This window comes from Ursus americanus, chromosome X, assembly GCF_024610735.1.
Source record: "Ursus americanus isolate L20-20 chromosome X, mUrsAme1.1.p, whole genome shotgun sequence".
Classification (NCBI taxonomy): Eukaryota; Metazoa; Chordata; class Mammalia; order Carnivora; family Ursidae; genus Ursus; species Ursus americanus.
Genome location: NC_142164.1, coordinates 87430397 through 87457268, shown reverse-complemented (window position 1 = coordinate 87457268; position 26872 = coordinate 87430397). Strand labels below are relative to the sequence as shown.

At 42.0% G+C, this 26872-nt stretch overlaps 1 protein-coding gene and 1 pseudogene across 8 annotated transcripts in view; both read right to left on the bottom strand.

Moving 5' to 3' along the window:
• Nucleotides 1–22520, bottom strand: part of CASK (calcium/calmodulin dependent serine protein kinase) — a 349106-nt gene extending 326586 nt beyond the window's left edge. For 2 of the 8 annotated variants that reach the window (XM_087859504.1, XM_087859498.1), the window contains exon 1: nt 21812–22520. In XM_087859504.1, coding sequence (XP_087715630.1) covers nt 21812–21870 — 59 coding nt within the window. In that variant the 5' untranslated portion in view covers nt 21871–22520. The remainder of the gene's footprint in view (nt 1–21811) is intronic. The other 6 variants (XM_087859502.1, XM_087859505.1, XM_087859500.1 and 3 more) reach the window with 3 other exon arrangements.
• On the bottom strand, nt 18241–18336 carry LOC123796896 (U6 spliceosomal RNA; annotated as a pseudogene).
• Nucleotides 22521–26872: the final 4352 nt, after the last annotated feature.

Below are 26872 nucleotides of genomic sequence, written 5' to 3'. Positions count from 1 at the left end.
TGGAGCTCCAAGGGAATGCCCCACACCTGCAGCCTTGTTGAAAACAATAGGGATCATTAGCAAACAAACATCACAGCTGCCTAAGCCCGCAGTACTGGTTGGGGCAAACAGGACTTGAGTCAAACGTGCAAAAGGGAGATCTGGGGAATGAGACAGCCAGAAGGGGCTTAAAGCTCTGACAGATTCTAGGTGTGCTGGAAGGCTGGATCCATGTGAGGAATTGTGGATAAGGAATAAGCAAGGATCAAGGAAAGAGGAGAGCTTCCCAACTTATCTACCAGAGAGATTTTGCTGATTTGAAGTTCCTGCACAAGCAGAAAGTAAAAGCCAAAGCAGACTTGTAAACTGCCTGAACTTTGAATGTGTGGGTTGGGGCACACATTCAAAGTTCATTCATTTATTAAGCCTACTACATGGCAGACATTATGCAAGTGGTGGAGATATAAAAACCCTGGTTCCTGCCTTTGAGAAGCTCATATTCTAAGGGTAGAAGCAGATGTCGAAGTAGTAATTAGAAATCCAAGGGGGGGGGGAGGGCTTCAAGGGAGGGAGGGGCTTTTGATTAAGCACAGCTGATTGAATATAAGCATTTATCTACCTCTCTCTAGAGACCATGAGTGGGATTAGAGAAGATAGAAACTTAGAGAACCTGACAGCAAAGAAGGGACAACCACAAAATTAGAAATGAAAAGCATTTGGAAAAGAGGTGACTAGCCTGGCTGTAGCTTTCTTCTCTCTGCCAAGCACCTGCAGTAGGGGAATCTAAACTGAAGCTAAGTGAGCTAGTTCATTCCTGAGGGCCCTAAGAAAAAGCAGAAGGTAAAAGCCCAAGAACTGCAGTTTCCAGAGACATTTAAAGGAAACAGAAATCTTTTTAAAGGCAGGGGAGGGGGGGCAGCTTGGGGTGCCTGGCAGGCTCAGTTGGTGGAGCATGTGACTCGATTTCAGGGTTGTGAGTTCAAGCCCCATGTTGGGTATGGAGTCTACCTTTAAGAAAATGAATAAAAAAAAATAAAGGGGGGCGGCGGCTGAAAATTCCTTTAAAAGAACAAGACGACTCTGGGTTTTCTCATCAACCAGAGCAGCAGGGCAGGCAACTGCCTCCACTACTACCCCTCCAGCACCCCCCCACACAGAATACTTAAGTTACTCTCAGGCAAGATTGGACCAAAGCATTCCTGAGCTTAGGAGCTCCAGTCATAACTGAGAACAGAAATGGGCTGCCTTACTGAAAACAAGCAGCAGGAAGGAAGTCTTCATGGCTGACGGTGACAGAGCCAGCTCTTTGCAGACTGGGCTTCTGAATACTAGAGGTGAGCTTATTACCTACCACCAAATTCCTTCCCACAAGAGATTCAAGGAGTCCTATATAGAAAAACTGGCTGTAGAAAACAGAACAGATAGAGTGTTCCCCATAAATGACCAGATTTCCCCCCCCCCCAGTCACACCAGAGCCAAACCCAGAAGTCAACAAGCCCCACTCATGAACACGGTTTCCAATCAACTGTTCCATAACAGAAACAACCTGAAGACGCTTGAGGAATACCTCTAACATGAAAGACTGGGACCGAGACTGAGAAAGGGAAAAAGAAACGGAGAAAACAGACAATATAGAGGAAAGAAAACACCAAAATAATGATCTTTCTCTTTGAAAACATGAGATCTAACACCCAAGAAATGAAAGTCAATCAGAGGGGAGGAAAACAGCTCTTAGAAATGAATTACAGAATTGGAAAATATATTGAAGGGAACTTCCAGAAAGTAAAACAAGAGAATACATGGAAACTGAGAGACATTGTAAAACTGGAGGGTCAAAATCCAAGAAATAAGAGCTCCAAAAAATAAAAACTTTCTCTTTTATTTATTTAAAAAATCTAATTTTCCACAACTAAAGAAAATGAATCTTCAAACTGACAGGCCCATGAAGTGCCCCATAAAGTGAATACAAGAGCATCCATACCAAAGTATGTATCATATTTGAGAACCCCAGGGATAAAGTCTAAAAAGCAGGTAGAGGGTAAAATGGGGGGGGGAGTCACATAAGATAAACAACTTTAGAAAGAACAACATAGCAGTGCCCTCAAAGCTGAGAAGAAATTATTTCCAACCTAGAATTCTATCTTAATAGCTATATGAATTATGCCTACATAAACCCTCAATCAAGTCAAAGGGCATAATGACATTTCCATACATGGTGTGTTCATAGTTTCCTATTGCTGTTGTAAAAAATTACTACAACTTAGTGACTTAAAGGAACAGATTTTTTTTTCTCTTACGGTTCTGGAGGTTGGTAGTCTAAAATCAAGGTGTCACCTGCATTCTTTCTGGAAGCGTGAGGGAGAATCTTATTCCTTGCCCTTTCTCGCTTCTCGAGGCTGCCCGTATTCCCTGGCTCATGGCCCCTTTCTCCATCTTCAAAGCGCATCACCCCGATTAGTTCTGTTTTCATGTCTCCTTCTGTTGACTCTGAGCCTCCTGCTTTCCCCCTTATGAGGACGCTTATTGACACGGGGCAAGCCTCCTGCCTCCCTCTTATAAAGACCCTTATTTCCATGGGGCTCACCTGGATAATTTCCCCACCTTAAAATCCTTACGTTGATGACATTTGCAAAGACCTTTTTACCACGCGAGGCAATATATTCACCGGTCCTGGGAATTAGGATGTAGGATCTTATTTAGCATCTTCTACACAGTCTCAAAAGGTCCTTCCCATTCAATCTTTCTCCAGAAGCTACTGGTGGATATGCTCTACCAAAACCAGACAATAAACTGAGGTTAGCATAAGGTTAGAACAGGATGACCTCAGAATCCAGGCAAAGCCATGAAGAGAGCTCCGGAATTCAATCAGGTATCTTTTTTTAGCATCAAGAGTTTTGTAGATAGAAAAATATGAAAACATGGCAGTCTTTTATCCAGTTCAAAGAGCCTAAGCAGAAAGCTGTAGTAAGAGGCACTTGACAAATACTGTAGCAGTGAGGATGGAGAGGGCAGACCTTTGGGAGTGGAAAGAAGCAGGTAATGTACATAAATTGAATTCAAGGGCCTGGACAAGAAGACCACTTCCATCCTTGTTGTAGTCACCAACAGAACAGCTACAAATAGGGCTCAGTGTCTCACGGTGTCACAAACACGAATCCATCCTGCAACTTCACCCAGGTGAGACAGCACCCCCAACCCAGCGTGACATAATTGTTTTCTTGGTGGATAAACATCTTTTAACGTTGGGACTATTTAGAACTTCACTTACGGAAACAGAAACAGAAAAGGGCTGCTGAGCCTGGAAGGGTAGGAAAGCTTCACGAAGGAAGATTTCGCTGAGCAGCGCATTGAGGTGAGTGGAGCACAGGTACACCCTAGCGTTGGGAGAGGGCAGGAGGCCAACGGAGGGCTGGCTAACAGACCCGCTTCGGGTAAGGCAGAAAAAGCACTGTGCATTTAAGGTACTGTGAATAGCTCTCTGTTGGGCTGGCAACTAAGTGGGGGTGGAGGATGGGTGGCAAGAAAAAACCAAATTCCATTAGGAGAGGGCAACAATATAGCACAGAAGTAAAGTATGTTCCAATTAACGCCACCTAGGAAAGAAATTTGGCTCGGCCCTCACTAGCTATGCAAATCTCTTAAACTCAGTAAAGCCTCCATTAATTCATTTGCAAAATGTGAGAACAACAGTATGTACCTCAGGGGTTTGTTTTGAGAATGAAATGAAAATACTCTGGGAGCTGCCCAGTGGAACAGTCAGAAAACAACAAAGAGTAAAATTACCCAAAAGTAACATTTCTCCAAAGCATAATCACATAAACTGTTTTCCATTCCATTCTCTCCGTGATTTTCAGACTGTGCTTTTTCTTCCCTACCCCCGCCCCGGGCCTTTCTTTTGGTCCCAGACTGAGAAACTCAGTTCCTCTGGATCATCACTTTCTAACAGAACTTGCTGTAATGATGGAAATGTTCTAAGTCTGCACCATCCACTTTGTAGCCACTAGCAACATGTAGCTATTGAGCACCTGAAATGTGGCTGGCGCAGCTAAGGAACGGAAGTTTTAAAAAGAACATCTTCATTGAGATGTCATTCACATACCATCAAGTTCACCCTTTTAAAGTATACAATTCAGTGTTTTTTAGTATATTCACAAACAGGTGCCTCCATCAGTAAGCACTATCTAATTGCAGAACTTTTAAATAATCTCAGAAAGAAAACCCATTCCCTTAGCAATTACACCCCCCCCCCAGGCCCCTGGCAACCACTGATCTAGTTTCTGTCTCAACAGATTTGCCTGTTCTGGACGTTTCATATAAATGTGGTCTTCTGTGTCTGCTTCTTTCACTTAGCATGACGTTTTTGAGGTTCATCCTTGTGGAAGCGGGTACCAGTACCTCACTTCTTTTCTGGCTGAATAATATTCCACTGCCCACAACTACCCCATTTTGTTTATCCGTTCACCAGAAAATGGGCATTTCAGTTGTTTCCACCTTTTGGCTACTGTGAATAATGCTGCTATGAACACTGATGTATGAGTTTGTGTGTGAACATATGTTTTCAGTTCTCCTGGGTATACATCTAGGAGTAGAATTGCTGGGTGGTACGGAAACTACAGCTTTTTGAGGAACTGCAAGAGTGTTTTACACAGTGGTTGCACCACATTACATTCCCACCAGCAATGTGTAGAGAGATCCAACTTCACATCCTTGCTAACATTTGTTATTATCCGTCTTTTCAATTATAGCCATCCTAGTGTGTGCGAAGTGGTATCTCACTGTGGTTTTGATTTGTACTTCCCTAACAACTAAATGATGTTGACAACCTTTTCGTGTGTTTATTGGCCAGTTATAAATCTTTTGGAAAATAGTCAATGGATTTTAAATTTTATTTAATTTTAATTAACTTTAAATAGCCACATCTGGCTAGTGGCTAAAGTATTAGGCGACGGTGGGATTTAGCAGCTGGTCGCTTAACTTTGTTCAAGGTCAGGTGGGGCTGGCTAGGTGACTGAAGGTCAATCCCAGCTTCATGACACCCCCAGACGGAACCAGGGAAAGGGAGAGGGGAAAGGGAACCTGGTGCAACACTTGGAAGGAGGAGGCACTTGGCACAGAGCCTGGCACTTAGGAAGCTCTCAAAATTCACTGTTGATGATGGAAGCAACTGGTGTTCACGAGCCCTTCTGAAGGGCTAGGAACTGTGCTTTATACCCGCTGTCTCATTTAATCCTTATAAAAATCCCATCAGGTGGATTCTACTGTCCCCATTTTACAAATGAGGAAGCAGTTTTAGACAGATTGGGTAAGCCTTTGAAACTTCTCTCCATCCAGTTTAATTATAGCAATGATCTTCTAGATCTCAACCAGGGAAGCTAAGTGTTATTCAGGATTCCGCCCTTATGCTCAGCCCCTATGTACAATTCTGTATCTACTAACCTATCTCCAAGGGACAGACTAATAACTAGATGGTTTTTGAAGCAGCCAAATAGTAGCGCTAAATGAAAATATAAATTCCTGACTGCATTATGGGCCAAATTTTATCTTTTCCAATGTGTTCAGCTACTTCTTCCTCTTTGAATTGGTTCAACAACTATGTAACACCAGCTGTGTTACTAAGGACAGCCAGATGCTGTCCTAGGTGTAGAGATACAGCAGTGACTACGACAGCCATGTATCCTGACCTAATGCTTAAAATATGTTAAAGAAATATATGGTTTTAAAAACACTCAAGCTCCAATAAGTTTATGTCACATGGAGGCCCTGTTGCAGTGTCTATTTCATAATGAACCTTATCCCAGTGGCATAAAACCCTTAAATGACACTCTCTGCCTACTAAGAAATTCTGAGTCTGAACATTATAGCCTTTAAAATGGCTCAACATCCATGCATTTGGCAGAACTCGTCTATAAGAATTGCTTCTAGGGAAGTAGCACCCAGCTCCCAAGCACGGCCAGCTGCCAAGGAACAAAGGGATTAAAGCTTACCTCCAGCTCCACAGGGCTGTCCCAGACTCCTATGCACACGAGGGAGGCCAACACAGCAAGAGTCACCAGAGCATTTCTCTTGCCTAGAGCATGGCGTGATTTCCCAAGCTTTCATCACCACCCACCTCTGACCCCTGTTTCAGGTGGATAAAACAGAAATGATGAGGTTGTTCAGATGATTCGTGTGGGTGGCTATTGTGCTGACTGGGACAGTAAGGCTGCAGAACACTGCTCTCTTTTAAAAACGTTCACATTTTATTCTTTGGTATAAATAACAATTTAATTTTTGAAACACTGCACGTCCATGCTGTTTTGTACAAAACAGTAAAACTCAAATTCTCCCGTAGATGGTTTGCTTTTGGCAACAGACCTAAGTAACCACACTGAGGGCTGGCCTTTCCCTGACCCTCTCTCATTGTACCTCGCCTCTGGGATGAGTAAGCAGGGCAAAAGGTATGAATTAAGTTGATTGGGAAAGCCTAAATGAAAGGTCTCACTCAATCATTTCCAGTTTTAAGCTCACTATCTCCTGCGTCTTACCCGACCGAAGTATTTAACCCAAATATACTGAAAGAAATCATGGACCAAACAAACTCACCAGTGAGACAGCTCAGGCTCATTTGGCCAAGTCATGTTCCTTAACTTAAAAAAACCATGGAATCGCAGATGCAAAAGCAATACTTTGGCCTGCTTTTGCTACTGGAGCTAATGGAGACGGTGAGAAGGCTTTTCAAAAGCTATTACACTTCCTTCGGTGGAGTGGGTACAGTGAAAGATTCCAAGTGCATCAATAAGAAAAAAACTAAAATTCAGTTCTTGTATTTGATATGACGCTGGTCACCAATCACCTTAAAGGCAGAGAGCAAGAACAAAAGAAGATAATATTCCAACTAAGGATAGAAACAGCCATCCTCGGTTATGGGAAGGCTAACAGAAACTTGTCCGTTAAACATTTTAGGATTACCCACAATTTTCTTCGGTGTTTATGTGCTCACAAACATCCTTGTGAAGTACAAGTGACTATAGCACTCCAGGCTAAGGATAAAACGTTTCCACATAGGATGGCACGATTACCATGGCTCAGAGTACACCAAATGGCTCCCATGAATTCCTAAACTCAGCAGCCACAAGGTGGCCTTCCTCTTGACGAAGTAAAAAGGCAGTAAGACCTGGGTGAAATGAAGACTATAAAAGATACTTAAGTTAGGCTACACCAGAGTGCAAGAAGAACCAAGAACATATCTGTACAGAATCAGTGAGGAAATGTCACAGAAATGTTAAACAGGTTACCACCGTTAACAAACAAAAGGAAAGGACACAGTTGCGTATTTTCATTCACAGGTCTCTAGTCACTGAGTTATAGTTTGATATCAGAGAGAAGAATGGGGTTTATAGAAATAAGAGGGTCGGGTGTAAAGGCAACAACAAAAAAATAGGTGTTAACCTATTGATTTCAGGTATTTGCAGTTCAGTATAATGGGCAAGAAAACAGTATCAAGGCTTCAACTCAAGCAAGGATCAGCAAACTTTTTGTGTGAAGGGCCAGAAAGTAAATATTTTCGGCTTTGCGGGCCATGTGGTCTCTGCTGCAACTACTCACATCTGCCCTTGTAATGTGAGAACAGCTACAGACAATATTTAAATGAATGGGCATGGCTGTATTCCCAAAAAACTTTATTTATAAAAACGCACAGTGGGCCAATTGGCCCAGTTTACTAACCCCTGATCTAGAGTTCCAAATCAGTGGTCCTCTAACATTAATGTACCTCAGGATCCCTTGGAGGGCTGTTAAAACAGAGATTGCTGGGCTCCACCCCTGCTGCTTCTGATCTGTAAGGCTGGGCTAGGGCCTGAGAATCTGCATTTCCAACAAGTTCCCAGGTGATACTGCTGCGGCTGGTCAGAATGAGGTCCACACTTTGAGAGCCATTGCTCTAGACCTTACTACTAAAGAAGAAGTTCAATATTTTAAGTAGCTGCCACAGTTCCCATCTGATTGGCCACAGAAATTTGTTACTTAAGTTCCAAACTTCAAAGCTCAAATAAAATTAAATAATTCAAAGAGAAGCAAGGGGAAACATACTAGTCAGGACTTTTTTTTTTCTTCAGTGTAAACATCGTCCCACCAGTAAAATACACACAATTCATCCTCAAATCTCTTTATTCAACATTTTCACGTAGCATGTTCTAAGTCTTATAAAGAGTTGAGAAGTGTTAAGCTCTAGAAATCAAACAAAATACAACCAGTATTAAAGACAAAGGTAAATGATTCTTGCAAAATCAAAGAAAATTCAACAAAGCCCATTTCTAAGGTGAAGTGCTTCATCTCAATAAAATCAAAATAATATGTAAGATAGCTTAAGACTTTTGAAGAATTGTGTCATTTTATCGTAAGGATCTGAGACAGATAATACAGCCTTTACTATCCTTCTTTTACAAGACGAAGAAACTGAGGAAAACAAACTAAGTGGTGATCTGTCACCATTATTTTTAAAAAATCCTTAAAATGCTATTTTTCTTGGTAAGTTTTAAGCTGCATTTATCAGATCCAACTTTCACATGTCTTTTCAGGACTATGTCTATGAATGTGTCTTCATGGGGAAAAGCATCATTCTAATAACATCTTCAAGTCCATATTCACATTCATGGGCCTAATTCTGAAGCCACACCCAAAAGTCTAACCAAGAAGCCTGAACTTTAATCAGATGGCAATTTAAAGCACACTCAATCTTTAGTGTAAGTGGGTCATAGATTATGGAAGTATGGTGATCCCTTCCAGCAGTACAACAGAAACACTCGGCAATGGGAGAAATACTATTAATGGAGATAATCCAAAAAGTAGAGCAGCAAGCCTAGAATCTCCCTCTCCAGATACCCAGGCTCTTTCTGCAATGATGATAATGAAAATGTATTCATTTGAATAGATATTTACACAGATCAGTTTCACATTCATTATAAGAGGTAAATGTTTTTAAAAAAAAAAAAAGGAAAGAAAGAAGCAAAACCCACAATGCATATGGTCAGTAGAGGTTTTTTCCATTCCTATAAGCACGCTTTTAAAAGTATTATATAAGTTGATTATAACATGAGATAATTACATTCTCACTCTAACCTGTGAGCCGAATACTCCAGTAACAATTTTTTCAAATTTATATGAAACATAATTAAAGAAAGCCCTTAGTGAAAACACCTTCTTGTTTGTTTTACAAGTATCTAATTATTTTACAAGTGACTAAATTAAAGAAAAAAAGATTTATTAAAAAGATCATTTCAAATTCAACGCCATATATTACTGCTAGGACAAACACCCAGTTAAGATGATACTAAACCTAAGAAGATCAGTAAATATTCTATATAAATAAAAGTAGACCATTCTGTTTTTGAGATAATGGCTCCGATGGAAGTCAGCAAAAACTTCAAACCTAAATAATGCAATATAAATAATCCTGTTCATGGATTATAATAGGAAAGGGTGCCTTCTACTGTCCTCTGAAGCCAACCTAGAGAAGTATTTTCATCAAAGAAAGTGGTCTAAACAGATTCCAACATGATCATTCTTCCGCCTGACAATGCAGTGTGACCTAGTGGATGAAATGCTGCTCTGTAAATTTAAGGAATTTAGAGTCAGTGCCCAACTGTATCAGAGACTGCCAACTTTAGGATCTTCCTACCTCATTTTGCTCACTGTAAAAATGTGGACAATGCCGCCATAATAAAATTTGGGGAAGTTACATAAAAGAACACTATAATATTCACAAATCCTGCATATGGCTATTTCCTAAATATATATTCTGGGATTTTCCTTGTCTCATTTCTGAAATTTCACATTATGAACAATTAATTCATCTGTCAAATGCCCAAATGCAAAGACAAAAGCTGTGATACAAAATTCCCTCTTTTAACATAGTCTTTGGAGCTTTTCACAACATTGCAAAATTATAATCTAGAACAGTCTTGCAAACAAATTACAGAAAGCTCTAAGCTCAAAGAATACTATCTTTCCTATGTACATGAGAGGCAGACAGTTTTTTTTTTAAGCCACAAAGCACTCTAAGTACTGTATGTCTACTACCACAAAATATATTGAGTAAAATGGATTTCAAACACAAAACAGAACCTGAAAAAGTTTTGTTTACATCACACATGCACGCACGCATGCCCACACCCTAATTCCAAACAGTGACTCTATCGGGGGCTCTTTGAGAAGTCATAAAATATATATAGATGGCACATCACAACTCTCCAATTAGGGATGGAGATTTAGCTAGTGATTCCCCCCCCAACTTTATTAAAGCTAGTACTTTAAATAATCTTTCATCTCTGAAAATTTCTAGTACATTCTTATCTATTTTCATCCACTCTATAGGCAATAAGCAAGCATGAAAGCAATAATTTTTTTTAAGGAACTCCACATTTTATTGGTTCTGGTGAGACAATCTTAAAAGAATTTTGATGGGTTTCTTCCCTTTAACCTAGGATTGAAAAAAGAATCCAAAAGAGTAAAAAAAAAAAAAAATAAATTAAAAACCCACAAAAAACTAAACGTATAATATTTCCCCATGTAACAGTGAAAACAGTTCAGTGAACCAGCCTCAGTGTCTTTACATTTTTCAGAAACAACCTACTTTTTATGGGGCTACTCAGGCCACTGAAAGAATATCCCAAACTTGATGGTAAACAAGAATAGGAACTGGACAGTAAGCTCCAGTTTCATTTTTAATCTACAACAGGATCAGCAAATTACAGCCCGAGAGCTAAATCTAAGCATCTATTTTTGTAAATAAAGTTTTATTGGAACACAGCCACACTCATTTGTTTTCATATGGCTGTCTTCACGCTACAATGGTAGAGTTGAGTAGCTGGGACAAATGCTGTATGGCTCACAAAGCCTAAAATATTTACTATCTGGTAGTTTACAGATAGTTTGCCAACCCTTGATCTACAATATCTAAAACTGATGAAAATCAGTATAAATAGGTCCGTGAGATAAAAGGCTAACCAATCACCCATAAAATTTATTTTTATTTATGTTACAGTGTATTGAACAGACTCTACAGGCAAACTCTGAGAGTACTCACCTGATTAAAAAGCGTTCTAACCCTCATACACTGTTGGTGGGAATGTAAAATGGTGCGACAACTTTGGGAAATAGTCTGGCACTTCCTCAAAATGTTAAACACAGAGTTATCATTTGACCCATCAATTCCACTCCTATGTATATACCCAAGAAAAATAAAAATACATGTCCACACAAAAACTTGTAGGTCAATGTCCATACCAGGATTATTTACAATAGCCAAAGAATGAAAACCACCCAAATGGCCCATCAACTGATGAATGGATCAACAAAATGTGGTATATCCACACAATGGAATATTATTGGGCCTTAAAGATGAAGTACCGATACACCTACAACATGGATGAACCTTGAAAACATTATGCTCAAAGAAGCAGTCACAAAAGACCAAGTATGGTATGATTCCATTTATATGCAATGTCCAGAAGAGGCATGTCTGTAGAGATAAAAGGTAGATCGGTTGTTACTTAGGGCTAGGGCAAGATGGGGTTGAGAGCTAACGTACACAAGGGTTTCTTTTTGGGGTGATGAAAACGTTTGGAAATTTCTTGTGGTGATGTTTGCACAACTCTGTGAAAATACTAAATCCCACTGAACTGTACACTCTACATTGGTGAAATATATTGTATGTGAATTACATCTCAATAAAGCTGTTACCAAAAAAAAATGCAACTATTAACCTGCTAAAACATGTAAAATGAGAATGTTAGAGTCTTATATTTAGGGCTAGCCCTTAAAAGACAACCAGTCTCCGCTCATACTAAATGACAAGCAGTAGAACAGTACTGAAGAGTAGGCGCTTCGATGGGTCATACGGACCCAGGTGTGAATCCCCATGCTGCCACTCATTAACATTGACACTTTGCCCAGGGTAAGTTACTGATCTCCATCTTGTTCAGTTTCCTCATCGGTTAAAGGGGAGAGGGTGATTGCGTCAAAGGGAAGGCTGGTGGCCAAGGTTAAATTAGAAAAATATAAAGAATTTAACACCGTGTCCAGCATACAATGAACACTCAAGCCACAGAATTTGAGAAGCAAAAAAAAAGAGAAAAAAATTCCTATCATTATCCCTAAAAACTTTAATATTATGCTTATTGTTTGAATTTCTTATCTGTTATCTGTGTCACTAAACTAAAATAGGAGCTGTGAACCCCAAATTGCTCTAAAAAATAAGGTTCATTATTTTAAAAAATAGGATAAACATTTTTTAAGTTTCCTAAGATTTTTTTAATTTTCCCAAACCGTATTCCTCTACTCTGTTTTCTAAATGAGGAAACAGGCATAAAAAGATGACACGAGTTACCCAAGAAGAAAACTAACAAATCATTCAAGCCTGACCTCCTCTCTAAAGATTTCCCCAACTTCCTTTTATGACTAGGTGGTCACAGTCTCTGGATTGCTCACTTAACACTTACTCCTTCAGCAACAACTGAGTACTTACTGTGTGTCAGTTACCAAGTTATGTGGAGGATATTAGGTGAACAAGTTAGATGCAACCCTGGCTTTAACAGGACTCAATGTCTAGTCGTATTAGATTTGAATCATTTGTCAACTTCTCCCATTGACAGAGAGTTCCTTGAGGCCAGAGAACTCAAGTATTTGGTGAATAACGGGGTGCCTGGCTGGCTCAGTCGGTAGAGCACGTGACGCTTGATCTCAGGGTCATGAGTCTGAGTCCAATGTTGGGGGTATAGTTCACTTAAAAATAAATTAAAAATATAAAAAAATAATGATAATGGCAATTTAACAAAAACTACGTTTAGTCATTTTACACAGATCATGTTACGCAAACCTCACCACAACCCTCATTTTACAGATGAAGAAACTGAGACTCAGAGAGGTTAACTAACTTGGCCTGGGCCACACAGCTAGAAATGAATGCATAAATGAACAAATGAAGAAACTGTTAGCACCACTAACAATTTTACCCACGTGATAGGAAAGAATGTTCATTTCACCATATTATTTATGTAATAGAGCCTGTGTTTAGCACTGAGAAAGTGCACATTTGGAAATTGTTGAAACTTATCTACATAGCTGCCAAAAGTAATTTGAGTATCTCAGAGACATTCTAGAAATAAAAAATACTTATGCTGCACTTTACAATCACTAATCCATGCAAATAGCTTGTGAAGTGGCTATCATTCTTTCTATAAATAAGAAGAAAATGGCCACACTGTGCCCAAAGGCTACCAGATCAGATCTTAGGGGGCTGCCTCACAAGCTACAAAACAATGTCGATCCATATGTTTGGGGGAAAGTACATACCAAGAGTAAGCAGAAAGGCTGAAAATCTATGATGTTTCCTAAAAACACAAATTAGATTCCATAAAATAGCAGTGGTATAATGGTAATCTGCACATCTTAGCAGGGCTAGAGACCTCGTAATTGCATTAATAACATCAAGAGTATTTTAATAAAACATTAGAATCTGCATATAGCTAGGCAGTTATACTTCCCTCTTAGATTTAAATACACCAAGATACTCTAAACTCAGGGTTACAATTAAAAAAGCCTGAAATACAGATTTGACATAGTAGAGTTTGGATATTATTTAACTACACTGACAGAGAGAGAACACAGTCATCATTCCAAACTGTAAATGACTCAAATATTCAAAACAATGGTAACAAAGCAAAGAAAATGTGCATTAAAAGAAATAAGAAAGATTGGAAAAAATAATGTGCAACAGCTCAGTGAGAGAACACAGATGCTCTAATGAAATAATGTGCACTCACATACCTAAAAATTGGCTTAAGTGCAATAATCATTTCTTATTGTGAATGGGTGTGCACAACTACAAAAAGCCAATTGACAAATTTAGTTGGAGAGTGGGGGGTAAAGGGACATTAACTACAGTCATCTAATGGGGCCCCAAAACCTTGAGACAAGGAAGGATACAGTTCCCTGTGGGGAAGGGATTTAAGAAAATAAGAATGGTTTGCCTAATATCAAGAACTTAAAGTAGGGATGCCTGGTGGTTCAGTCAGTGAAGCATCTGCCTTCGGCTCGGGTCATGATCCCAGGGTTCTGGGATCGAGTCCCACGTCAGGCTCCCTGCTCAGCGGGGAGCCTGCTTCTCCCTCTGCCTGCTGCTCCCGCTGCTCATGCTCTCTCTCTCTCCGATAAATACATAAAATCTTAAAAAAAAAGAACTTAAAGTAAATGTAAAGTATTTAAAATTTACCATATCATTTCATTAAAGACTTCCATTTAATTGAAAGTTATACCCCAAGCTGAGGAATGAAAAATACCTAATCTTAGGAAAACCAAATGGTTTTACCTAAAAGCCAGCCATCAGAATCTACAAAACACAATTATAATGAAAAAGAAATCAGCTTTTTTTTTTTTTACCCAAAATATGTTGCTGTTGAGATGGAGTCACAGAGAAATAGCGTATTACCAACATGCACAGAACCTTGCTTTTCAATCACACCATAAATTGATATTTAACATTATATTCATTTTGATAGATGCTTTAAATTGTTTCTCTGCTATAAATAAGCCCTTTTTTTTTTGATCGTTCACCACAGTGTGTTGGCATTTTACATTATTGATCCTCCCTACTTTAAAACTTCTGTGACATCCGGCTATCTATCCTGACTCTTCTAGCTCTGTGAGTTACACAGCAAACCACAGCTCTCCAGCTCAGTCACCCTTCAAGAACTCATTCACTCAGTTTTACTTTCCAAACCTTCACTGTCGTTCCAGACCTCTCACCCAACCTCCAGTTCAGCATTTCCAGTGATGTCTACTTTCAAATGGCTTGCACTCAACTCAAAGCTACAATAACCAATCCATACCATGGAATACTGGGCAGCGGTTTAAGAGGAGACAGAGTTCAACAGAGACATAGATGTATATGGAAAGGTCATCAGAGACAGTGTTTTTCAATGGAAAATTAATATTTCAGCATAGTGTACAAACATGATCCCATTCTGTTTTTTAAACAAAGACCTTCCAGAAAGATGTACAAAAACTGGACAACGGTTACCTCTGGAGAATGGGGCTATGGATAGTGGGAGAATGGAGAGAGAGATGCATTTACCTCTGTACAGTCTAGATTCTAAAATTAATTTTATAATTTATTTTATAAAGACTAGTCAACTTACAAAGAGAAAGTCATAGAAAATTATTAAATCTCAACATTGCAAATACGTATTAAGTTCCTTTAAGTCAAACTAGCTTCAGACATGAAATCTTCCTGGTGTGGACAAAGGGAGCCCCTCCCCATACTGACTTGGGTTCTATGACCAGTCGTACCAGAATACCATAATGGCCATGAGGGTAATTACACTGGACTCACTTCAAAGAGGGGATACCAAGACACTGGGTGTCCCCAGGAGAGAAAGAAGAGATCTGGTCCGGTTGCACCTTGAACCCTCTTGCATGAGTTCAGAGCCATATCTGGTGGTTGTAGAATCTGCACTGTTAGTGGCAACTACAAAATAAAACCCCAGATGCGAGAGCTGCACACCCCATCAGCTTGTTGGCGGGGCTCAGGTACCCGCTCTGCAGCAGTAACTCCGGCACGTGCCTATCTAGGTGTGCAGGGCCAGCAGATGGCAGAGACCTTACAACTCAGCAGCGGCCGTTCAGCACACGGTTTTCAGAGTCAGCAAGAGCAACTGCAGGATTTCTAGCACAGGATATAGGAATAACCTACCCGTGGAAACCATCCCACCCTACTCCCAACAAACACCTACCTCTGACACCTCATTACTTCTGGTTTGGCAAGTGAGGAGTCATTAATCAACGATTCTGTTTGTTGGGGCAGGGGAATGGAAAGGAAAAACCTGGAGAGTAAAAGGCGTAGAGAAAGTTCCAAAACAAATCTTATTTTGGATGGGTGGGCAAGATTCTCTATTTCCATTGCTAAAGAATGCAGAGACGTATCAGTTTGGTGACAAACGCGGATATCTCATTAACAGGAAAGACAAAAGAAAATGAAATGGGTGAAACAATGAATGGTCATATGGAACCTTTAATGAAGGGGTGAGAAATAGAACTAGAGTGTCGAACATTTAAAATTTGCTGTAAATAAGCTCTGAAAATGAAGGCATGGGCCTCACTTTAAAGAAACCCGATGTAGCATTTTTAACAACTGGAATCAACAGCAGAATGTGGGGTGAAATGAATGGACTTTGGAACCAGCTGCAATTCCATGTGATCTTGGGCAAGTTATCCCTCTCTAAATCACAGTGTTTTCTGCAAAACAGGTATAATCAGAGGAGATAATATATGTAAAGTGCCTCACATTAGAAGGCATAAATGTCAATTCCCCTTATGAAGTAAGGATTAAGTGATAAAAGATTTTTGTTTTTGCCTTTAAACAATCTGATGTCAAAGTTCTTTTAAACAGTGCTTCTGGCAAATTTAAAATGTGAAAATGTTTACAAAAATGCAGTAATTCAAGAGCAATCTCAGAAAAGGAAGACATACTTGCTTCTTTAATTTATTGAGTGGAGCTACAGCTGGGGACTGTAAAAGAATTTTCAATTTAAAGGAAATATCCAGGAACACAATTTAAGGCACATGAGAGGTAGTTTGTCAGGTGAAATGTTGCAGATTCAAGGGGGAAAACGAGGGGGGTGAAGTGCACATGTCCAAGACACAGAAGCAGGTCACAGTCGTAGAATAGCAAGGGAGTCAGAGGAAATCTTTATAAAGACAACGTGCAAAGGACACTTCAGAAACTCCAAGTCCTAAGGCAGCCTGTAGAAAGCGGACATGAGGAGACTCCGAGAAAGCCATGCACACGCAGAAAAGCTCAGTTCCCTCCAAAATGGTCCCAGAAGCCAACTCCGACATCAGGAATCAACACTGCTTACCTACTCCCCAAAAGGCAGGCCACGTGCAGGCATCCACACCGCGTTTAACAGGTTTTTCTTCTGTCGAACTGCAGCTAATTCCCCTTGGCTTGAATCTTTCTGGGCCACCAACAGGCTAGCCGGTGACTGTGTCTCTTCTACTTTGCTACACAATTGTCACTCTGATCAAGCACTTCTTTCATGAAACATCTACTCATTTCTGGTAAATTCCTGGTTTCTTCGGGCTCACACTTTTCCAGACACTAAAAACTAATTTGCCTACAATGTCTAAATAAAATTTCCAAGAAAGATGTTCCAACGTATTGTAATGTTCCCCTCTGTGGTACTAGAAATCCAAATCAGTGGGCCAATCAATATATGTGCAAGCCATCGTAATTAGTAAAAAGAGTAAAGCTGAATTTTTCAGCATGTTAAGTTACATATTTTACAAATTATTAATCCAGTGTTTATACAAAGGCTGCATTTAACTCAATTCTCTGGTAAACGGTGCTACTGGAATTGCAAGTGGGGACTTGAAGTGTATACGCAACATAACCACACTCTTTATTAATAGAGTATATGTGCAAAAACAATCCACACTGTACTGATAAATCTCTTAATATTAAATTAAGTCGTTGTAGTGGGCAGCCATCATCAACTGTTATTGAAGCAATCCTCGTTCCGTGTTGTTCCAAACATCACTCACTGCGTTAGCGTTAGATGAGCGTCATAAGTCAATGTGAATCTTAAAAGACCCAAGAAATCAAAGCCAAACACAGGCTGAAACAAAATTCTGACACAACAGGGCTCAGAGACACAGCATAGAGGAGATAAAATCCACGTTTTGGTCTCTTGGCTTCAATACCTCCCAAAAAGCATTTGTTCCACTTTTCAAAACCTGTAAGCCTCTGAAAAGCCAGTCCCAAAATATGACATACATCACCTAAGTTTTAAACCAATGACTCAATCGTAGCTGCACATTAGAATCACTCAGAGAGCTTTCAAAAAAATAGTGTCCAGGACCCACTCCCAGAGATTCTGATTTTATTGCTCTGACACAGGGCCCTGGAATTGATCTTTTTTGAAAGCTCCCCTGGTGATTCTAATATGCAGCCAGGTGGAGATCCACTGCTTCAAACTAATACAGCCTTTTGGGACAATAATTGCTCTGAGGTTGATAAACATGCTTTTTGCCTTTTAATGAGATTTTATTAAAACTACTCAATTCATTCCATAGCTAATGAGCAACTGTTCATCGCAGGCCCTGCGTTGAGTAACGGAGAAAGATATATATATGTTCCCTGCCTTCAAGAAGCTCCCGGTTCGCTAGGTAAAGGGACTCGTGAATAAGAAACTGTAATTAAATATGGTAAGTGCTCTCAAGGTACAAGCAAATTCAGCATGCCTCACAAACTTGCATGTCATCCTTGAGCAGGGGTCCTGCTGCATCATTCCAAGTTTAGTATATGTCCTACCAAAGCAGGAAAGTCAGAAGTTACAGGTTACTAAGAATCCAAATACCAGGGCAAACATTCAGCCCATACAAGGTGAAAACGGTGCGCCTTTTGCTATTCTCTTTCACTGAAACTCCTGTACCATGAAGGTAGGCATTTCTATGTTTTAATTTGGATGAATCATCTTAAAATTTCCTTCATGTAATATTACTGATTGTACACTTACTCTAAAGCTATACATTTGCAAAAGATACAGTATATGATCATGGCATAAAAATGAGCCAATTTCCTGCTTTTGCAAAAAATCTTTCTTTCCCACTAATTGCTACATTTGTGAGGACGAGAAGTTTGGGGACTAGGATAAGGTCCTATCATTGGCGATTTGTTTCAGTCACTTGAAAGATGTTACACCGGAAAATATTATGGAAACAATGGGCATTCAAAGGAGCTTTTGTAAGACTTTCAAAAATAAGAAACACAGGGAAAGAGTTCAATTTTTTAAAAAAAGAAATGGCATCCTCCCAATATTCCTAATGAATCAGGCATGATTCCCTCGCAGACAGTGGATGAGTGAATGAGTTGGTAAGCAGTGAGGTAGGGGAGTGAGTGGGTGGTCAATTGATCTTGAAAATTGAAATCCGTTTTAAAGTACCTCAGTGGAAATTTAAACCTATTAACACCTAAGGGTCAAAAACAATTTGTGATACTAATTTGGTATATAAGAAAATCACAATTCTAGAGAACTTGGATAGAAATCAACAAAACAGTTCCCAGTACAAGTGAACATCTTCAAGGCCTTTCTGTTTAAAGCTAGAGTTGAACAAATGCTAAGTTAAAATGTATGCTGTCAAGGTCCCTGCAAGAAAATCTCAAGTGAATTTCAATTTCCAGATCAATATATGCTGAGACAATTTACCAGAGAAACCTTCAACCTTTACACAGGGTGAGGAACACTATCATTATATTCTTTACCACGAAGGCTACCTTGAATTCATTATTTCACGAAATGACACATTATAAATGGCACTAACCAAGTCAGATTTTGTAGGGTATGAATGAGATTTCACGTTCACAATAGTTAAGGGAGCTATAGGGTACCTATTAGCTCAGAATCAGCTTGCTCTCCCTCCTTATACAGCTCTAAAGCAACAGAAAAGATGAATTTAGTTCTACCCGAGGTGTTTCCTGAAAACATTCTGTCAATTAGAAGCCCCCAGAATACTGATTGTGCTAATGTGACGCCGACCACTTTCGTTTTGATAGCCAAAGAGATCATATCATCACTCTTCCAGACCTTAAGGAATCAGAACCACTTACTAACATTGATCCAATGATGGCTATATTCTGTCATCACGATATAATTAACATTTTAATTTCACATTTTCCAATTACGACTTTGCTGGCTCATTTAAAGCAAATATAACTAAGACGTAACAAATATTCACCCACACACACGATCATTTGGGAGCTTTTGGGAAACCCTAATTTACTTCACCGGGTGCTAAAAATGAAGAAACCAAGGAGATTTTTTTTTTTTTTAAACACGTTTGTCTCTACAGAACAGTGCTATCCACATACGGCTGTGGAGCACTTGAAATGTGGCTAGTCCAACTGAGAAACTGAATTTTCCATTTTATTTAATTTTAATTAATCAAAATTTAAATTTAGAAAGAGATATCGATTAGGTTATTAGAAAACTTTTAGATATGTTTGGGAAAACTTGGGTGTGTGAATCCACTTTTGCAAATGCAAATGTTATGATACCTAAATACAGATCAAGTATTTCCGATGAAAATTTAGCTTAGTGTCAGAATTGAGATGTGTTGTTAGTGTAAGACACACACTGGATTTCAAAGACTGAGTACAAAAGAAAGGATGTAAAATATCTCATTAATAATTTCTGCACTGATTATGTGTTGAAATGATAATAGTTTGGTTCTAGTGGGTTAAATAAAATATTTTATTAAAATTGATTGCACCTATTTGCTCCTAATTTTTTAATGTGGCCATTACAAAATTTGCATATGTAAAATTTTTGTATAGAAAATTACATCTATGTCTTGCATTACGTATCTTTTGGACAGCGCTGCTCTAGAGCACTTCCACAAGCACTTTACAGGGCACATTTGCATATCCTTCTTCAGGTAGATGGGCTGGTCATGTAACAATAGGGGCAAGGAGTAACATGTCCTTGTATCAATTGGGTCTGAGGAAAGTGTGTAGCAAGCTCTACCCATAATTTCACCATGTGAGGCAACACGGAAATACCTCAACATAGAAGAAAAAAAATGAGTTATCAGCACTTAAACAAATTGAAATCCAGTACTGCAGACAACTTAAAAGGGATACAGCCAACTGCTCTAAGGTCTTGGTTTCATTTCCCAACTGCGGACCTTAAAATAGACAATAAAGCACCGCTTCCAAAAAGAGGTAAAATATTTCAATGGTAGCTACCTAGCGATCCTTAGTAAAGAAGCAAAAATTGCTCTTAAATCTTATCTCCTCAACTTCTAAAGGCACAGAATACACGCTGAACTAGGAAATCAACTTCGGATCGCCAGCCTTTTCCCTCACAAGCAAATTAGCAGGATTGTGCACTTGGAATACTGTTTGACAAGAATGAAAAGGAAACTATTCAAAACAGATTTAAGGAATGGACAATTAGATGAGGAACTGCAGATTTAATTCTCAATCAGCACTGTGATTAATCTGATTCCCTGCTTTTCCCTAGTGTAATTATACAACACAGATGAAAGGATGAGCTTTTGGACTGTCAGTTCTATATTCTAGACCAGCCCGGTGACTCAAAGCAGACGGCTCTACCACACGAACCACCACCATCCCAACAACAGTCGAGGGAAGCCTCGAACACTGATTTAACAGTCATTGCATAACGAGGCATTAAAAATTTGGATACCCCAAATCTTTCCAAGCTGGTCTACACCAGGTGAGGAATTTGCTGAAACTGAACGCACCCCCTCTGAAAATGACCCCCTCCAATCCGGGCACGGGGTGAACACAAAGGCATCTATCTAATATCCTGCACAATAGACACACACCCCACAATTAAAAACCCTGGACGTTCTCTCTCTAACGCTCCATGCAAGCAAAGGAAATGCAAGCTGCTCTTTTCGTTAATGGTCTGTGGTACACGCAAGGTAACAATAACCCCAACTGTTCCCAGGAAGCAACTATAAAATCGGGTCTGCCACGTCCCTGTGCAACCGTCAGATAAAATGCAGACAGCGGATTTCGGCCGGCCCCACGCCTCGTGGGGTGGCCGACCTCGGCTCGGTGGCTTCCACGGATCGCTGAGAAGCCCCCGGACCCCCCGCCCGGCAGAAGGTCCAGGTACACGTCTATAAATACTCCCGGGTGAGGAGGACGAGGGAGGCGGAAGGGAAGGGAGGGCAGGGGGCAGGCCCGGAGCGGGTGCCGGTGCGGGAGGACCCGGGCATCACTGAAATGCATTTTTCCACACTCCCGCTCCCTCGCGTGGGGACTCACTTGCCGATCACCTCGCAGAGCTCGTACACATCCTCGAACAGCACGTCGTCGTCGGCCATGGTCCGGAGGGGACAGCGGCCGCAGCGTGGAGGGCTCCGAAAACGGGGATGGGGGCGCCAAAGAGCTCAGTGCCCGGCCCCTGGCTCGCCTCCTCCCCTCAGGACCCGCGAGCCCTCGGTGCTGAGGACGCTCGAGTGGGGCTGCGAGGCCCGGAGACTGCGGCGCCTTCCTCTGCGGGCGACCGCCCCGGCGCGGGCGGCGGGGCCGGGGCGCGAGAGCGAGGGCGGCCCGGGCCCGGCGCCGCCCGCCCGCCCGCTGCTCCTCGCGCTGCTCGGGCCGCTCTGCCCGGCGTGCGGATCCTCGGGGACGGCGCGGCGCCGCGCTCTCCTCTCGTCAGCCCGCGCGGGCCGCGAGGCCGCGACCGCTCCCTCTGCCGAGGCTGGCTCCGGCGCGGCGCGGGGCAGCTCAGGCTACAGGGGGGGCCGCGGCAGGACCATGGAGGGAGGATCGCCGCTGAGGGAGGTGGCGGCGGCAGAGCGGCACTGGGGACCAGGAGGCGGCGGCAGAGACGCTCCCTCCTCCTTCTGCTCCTCCCGCCGCCGCCGCCGCCCGCCTGGGAGTGGGAGGGGGCTTCGCGGGACTGGCTGTCTATGCGGGCGGGAGTCGCAGCCGCCGCCTTCGACTCCTCCTCCTCCGCCCCAGCCTCCGACCAGCTCGCGAGCCCCGCGCACCCGCCTCGCGCACACACGCCCTCCTCCCCCTACGGCCGCGCGGCTTCGAGAACCACAGGCCCCGCCCACTCCAGCCCGTCGGGAGGCGGTGGCCGAGGGACAGGGAACCGGGCTGAGCGGCGCATGCGCGCGCCGCGGGCCACGTCACGGCGAACGGGCGGGCGTCGGGGATCTAGAAGGGGCGGGGGGTATCGGCCCGAGGGGCGCGCGGGCGGCAGCTGCTTAGGCGGGGGCCGGGCGGGTCGTCCCCTCCGCGACCGAGCTGCGGAAGGGGGCCTGGGACAAAAGGTCCACGACCGAACGCACGTTCTTGGGTCTCTGCGGCGAGAGGCTCTAACCCCGGTCGCTCCCCCTCTCTTTTGTAACCGCAGGAAGCCTTGCCCAGTTTTCGCTGGGGAAAGAGGCTGGGAAAGGGTCCTAATGAATGGGAAAAGCAAGAAGAGAGGTGGAGACGCTGTCATTCCTGACCATGCTAGGCGGCGGACGCTTTTAGTGCCACTTTGCATTCCTTATTTCAAATGAGGGCTGGGGAAGGGAGGTCGTCTACCTACAAGAAGAACCGAACAAAAACTGTCCAGGAAGGTGTGCAACAATAAGTGACAATTCATAGAGACAGCTTCTCCCGCATTCTGCCTCAAACTCAAATATCTATCCAGCGCTTGCCCTCAGTAGAGACAGCCTAGAGAGAGGTCAGGAAGGCAGGGACAGACACTTTAAGCCCCTTTGTATGTCACCTCCCTCCACCGCCAAGCTTTCAGTACCTACCCTGCTCCCTTTACTCCCTATGAATGTTAGACATGTCAGGATAAAAATGCAACGAGAGGGAGTGGATGCACAGGGTCAGCCAGGGAGTGAGGTTCTGGGTGTTGCCGCTGTGCTAGGTTGTATTCAGTATGAAGATTTCTGTTCAACTGAGCATGTGCAGAATGAGCCAACGCCATCAGACAGGTATATGCCTCAGTTAAGGACCAATAAAAAAAGTCTTTGTTCCTCTGCACAGCAGAAGTGCCCAATTAGTTCATAAGTCAGCTTCTAGAAATCACCTGGTAAAATTCTCAGTGCAGTAATAAGAAAAGAAAGAAAGAAAGAGATAATATTTACTAAAGTGTGTGTGGGTTGGGAGGCGGTGGAGACTCAGCCTATTTTCTCTTCAGAAACGTTTTGTGCAAACCCTTGACCACTCCCTCAAGAGACTGAGAGATTTGCCAGTGTTAAGGATTTGAGTACTAAACATTTTTTTTTACAATGCAAATCAGAGGGAAAATGTAATTGTATGAGAAGGTCTTCCTCTTTTCCCCAAGAGCTTGTGCATTCTCTAGACAAGGGAGATTTCGAGCCTGAGAAACATTGCCTCCATTAAGTGTCCAGCAGTTTCAAGTCACTGTCACCCTAAGTTGGCATGTCCACCTGGTGCACAGTGACCCTCACCCTTGTCAGCTTCACTTCCTCTTCCCAGCCCAAGTCTGAGTTATGCCAAGACTTAACAACTTCCTTTTGGGGCTTGTTATCTTCCACAGGGGCTTATACTCAGAGGTAGAAAAGGACAATTATAAAAAATTGTGGAGGTGAATAAAAAAAGACAATTATAGGGATAGGATTGCACCCTGCTCATGGAATCACAGCCAGTTTTGATCTGGAAAGAGCCTTAGACATCAGCCACTCCAACTCAGGCATTTACGGATGTGGGGGATGTGGTGGTTGCCCTCTCGGGAGCCATTCCACCCCACCACTGTGGGGTGGTGGTTCTGAGTTTGACTGGGTGGGTCCTGATTCATTAAACTAATAAATGCAACCCTCTCTTGCCTCAATGATGGGCCTAACTTAATCAGCTACTGGCATTACGTGGTCGCTGGCCTTGAGTGGTTCAAGGTCTTCCAATCAGCACAAAGTTCAGGCCTTCCCTCCCACCCATGATCTGCCTTTCTCCCCACCCCAGCCCCCAACCACCACATTGGCCTTGAACCAGAAGGTATGCAGCCTCAGTTGCTGCCGTCAGACATCTGTACCAGAGAGGGTAGTCAGACCTAAGATGAAGGTGGACTTGAGGGGCAGCAGGGTGATGTCCTCAGTGACATTATCAATCTCTTGTTTAGCCAACTCTCTACACTTTCCGGTCCTATAGGGCAATAAATTCACTTACTGTTTATGCCATTTTGAGTTGAGCTTCCTGTTACTTTTAGAGAAAGCGTCCTACAAATGGTACAACAAATGAGAAAAATTCAGCGACAAACATATGTCCATGGTCACATATTTCACAGAACATCTCATCTGAGCCTAGATCTCCCAGCTCCGGTGTGGTATTTAGTCACGCAGAAGTTCTCTGCAATGCACATCCCTAAGAACTCATAGCATGCATTGTGGCTGGAGGTAGCTCCTCTCTGCTTCTACAACTAAAATGACCAAAGCTTTTAGGGGCGCCTGGGTGGCTCAGTCATTGAGCATCTGACTTCGGCTCAGGTCATGATCTCAGGGTCCTGGAATCAAGCCCCGGGTCCAGCACCAGTTTGGTCAGGCTTTAGCCTTTGTGTCGGGCTCCAGGTGGTGGGGCTCCGGGTGGTGGGGCTCCAGGTCAGGTTCCAGGTCAGGCTCCAGGTCGGGCTCCATGTCATCAGGGGTCCAGCTCTGTGCTCAGCAGGGAGTCTGCTTCTCCCTCCCCTTTGCCCCTCCACCTTTGCTCTTGTTCTCTCTCTCTCTCAAATAAATAAATAAAATCTTTAAAAAAAACCAAAATGACCAAAACTTTTAAAGTTAAATTAGTTAATTCTTCTCTGGGCTTCTTACGAAAATCTAATACTCTTCCAATAAGTATAAGCACAGGTATAAATGGTCAGGTGTCAATAACCTGTTTTAGTTTTCACAAAGAAAGTGTTAAAGTAACTAGGTGCATCAGTTAGATTGTGTTCAGATGTTAATAACTGAATATAACGGTGGTTTAAACAAATGGGGGGCTTATCTTCCTCACAGAGCCAGAAGTCTGGAGGTGGGTAGTTACTAACACTGAATCAGCTACTCCACAGTATCATCAGTGACCAGGTTCTTTCCTTCCACTCTGCAAACCTGGACGTGTTAGCCTCTCATCTTCAGGCTTGTTCTTTCACCATCGCAAGATGGCTGCTGCAATTTCCAGCACTGAACTGCATCCGGGGGCAGGATTCAGGAAGGCAACAAGGGTAGGCAAGGTCATTTTGCTCCCTCTCCCAACTCTTAGTAGGGAAAGAAAATATCTCTCTCCCACATCACTGGCCGGAACAGTCATACGGCAACCCTCGCGTGTGTGGGAAGCTGGTGACGTGAATATCTGACTTTTCCTGCCTCCTCTTTGGAGGTGGGTAAGGGAGAAGCAGGTGGGGAATGGACTTTGGCAGCCGATCAGCAGTATTTCCAATAGTAGGAAAATTATCAATGAAATAATTCTAGATCTTCGTCATAATGTGGATATACCTCGAGAATATGACTGACAGAACTTGACATATATATATATTATATGATATATATAAAAATATATATATAATAACTTTAAAAATTCAGAAACATTTAAAAACCCACAAGGATGGAGTTGGTACTAGAGAAATTTGATTCTCGGATGGCAGTGGAAATCTTCAATGATTTCGAGGCATTGGACTTCCTCGCAGTTGCATTAGACATTCTCAGGTTGTTGGGCTCCCACGTAATTTCAACATGACACAGATATAAAAGAGAGTAACACACTCTAGAGAAATATTAGCATGAGAAAAACACAGAGGTCAGGGTGGCATAGGGTTAATTTAGGCAATTCGGGGTTCAGCCTCATTCTGTAGCTATGATTGTTAAAGTAAAAAAAATTACTGAATTAATGAATAAAATTAAGACTGACACTGTTCTAAATCGGAATAAAGTGATTGCCTTGTGATATAAGCAGGGCACTCAAAGCTAAGATGAAAGACACCATCAGTGTCTCTGGAAAAAGCTGCATATACTAGACAATACTGTGATATCATACTGTGACTCATTTATTTTATATTCGTCTTCAATATCATGTTGCAAATCATTTATTTTATATTCCTTGCATGAATGTCTACTCTAGCCACTGAGGTTACAGCTACAAATAAAGCAGACACGGTCTCTGCCTTTGCCAAGTTTTGCTCTAAAAGAAAACAAGTATCAGGCAAGTAATCACAATGAAGAGTCACAGTCGTTCCGTTGTGGGAAGAGCTAACAGTAAGGGACGGGACCTAGAGGTCAGGGAAGGCCAACTGAGGCAATGTTTAAACTAAGACTGAAGAAAGTATAGAAATTAACGAGGGTGGGAAGAGTGGGAGCCAGTTGATTGTAGGTAGAGAGAACAGCATTT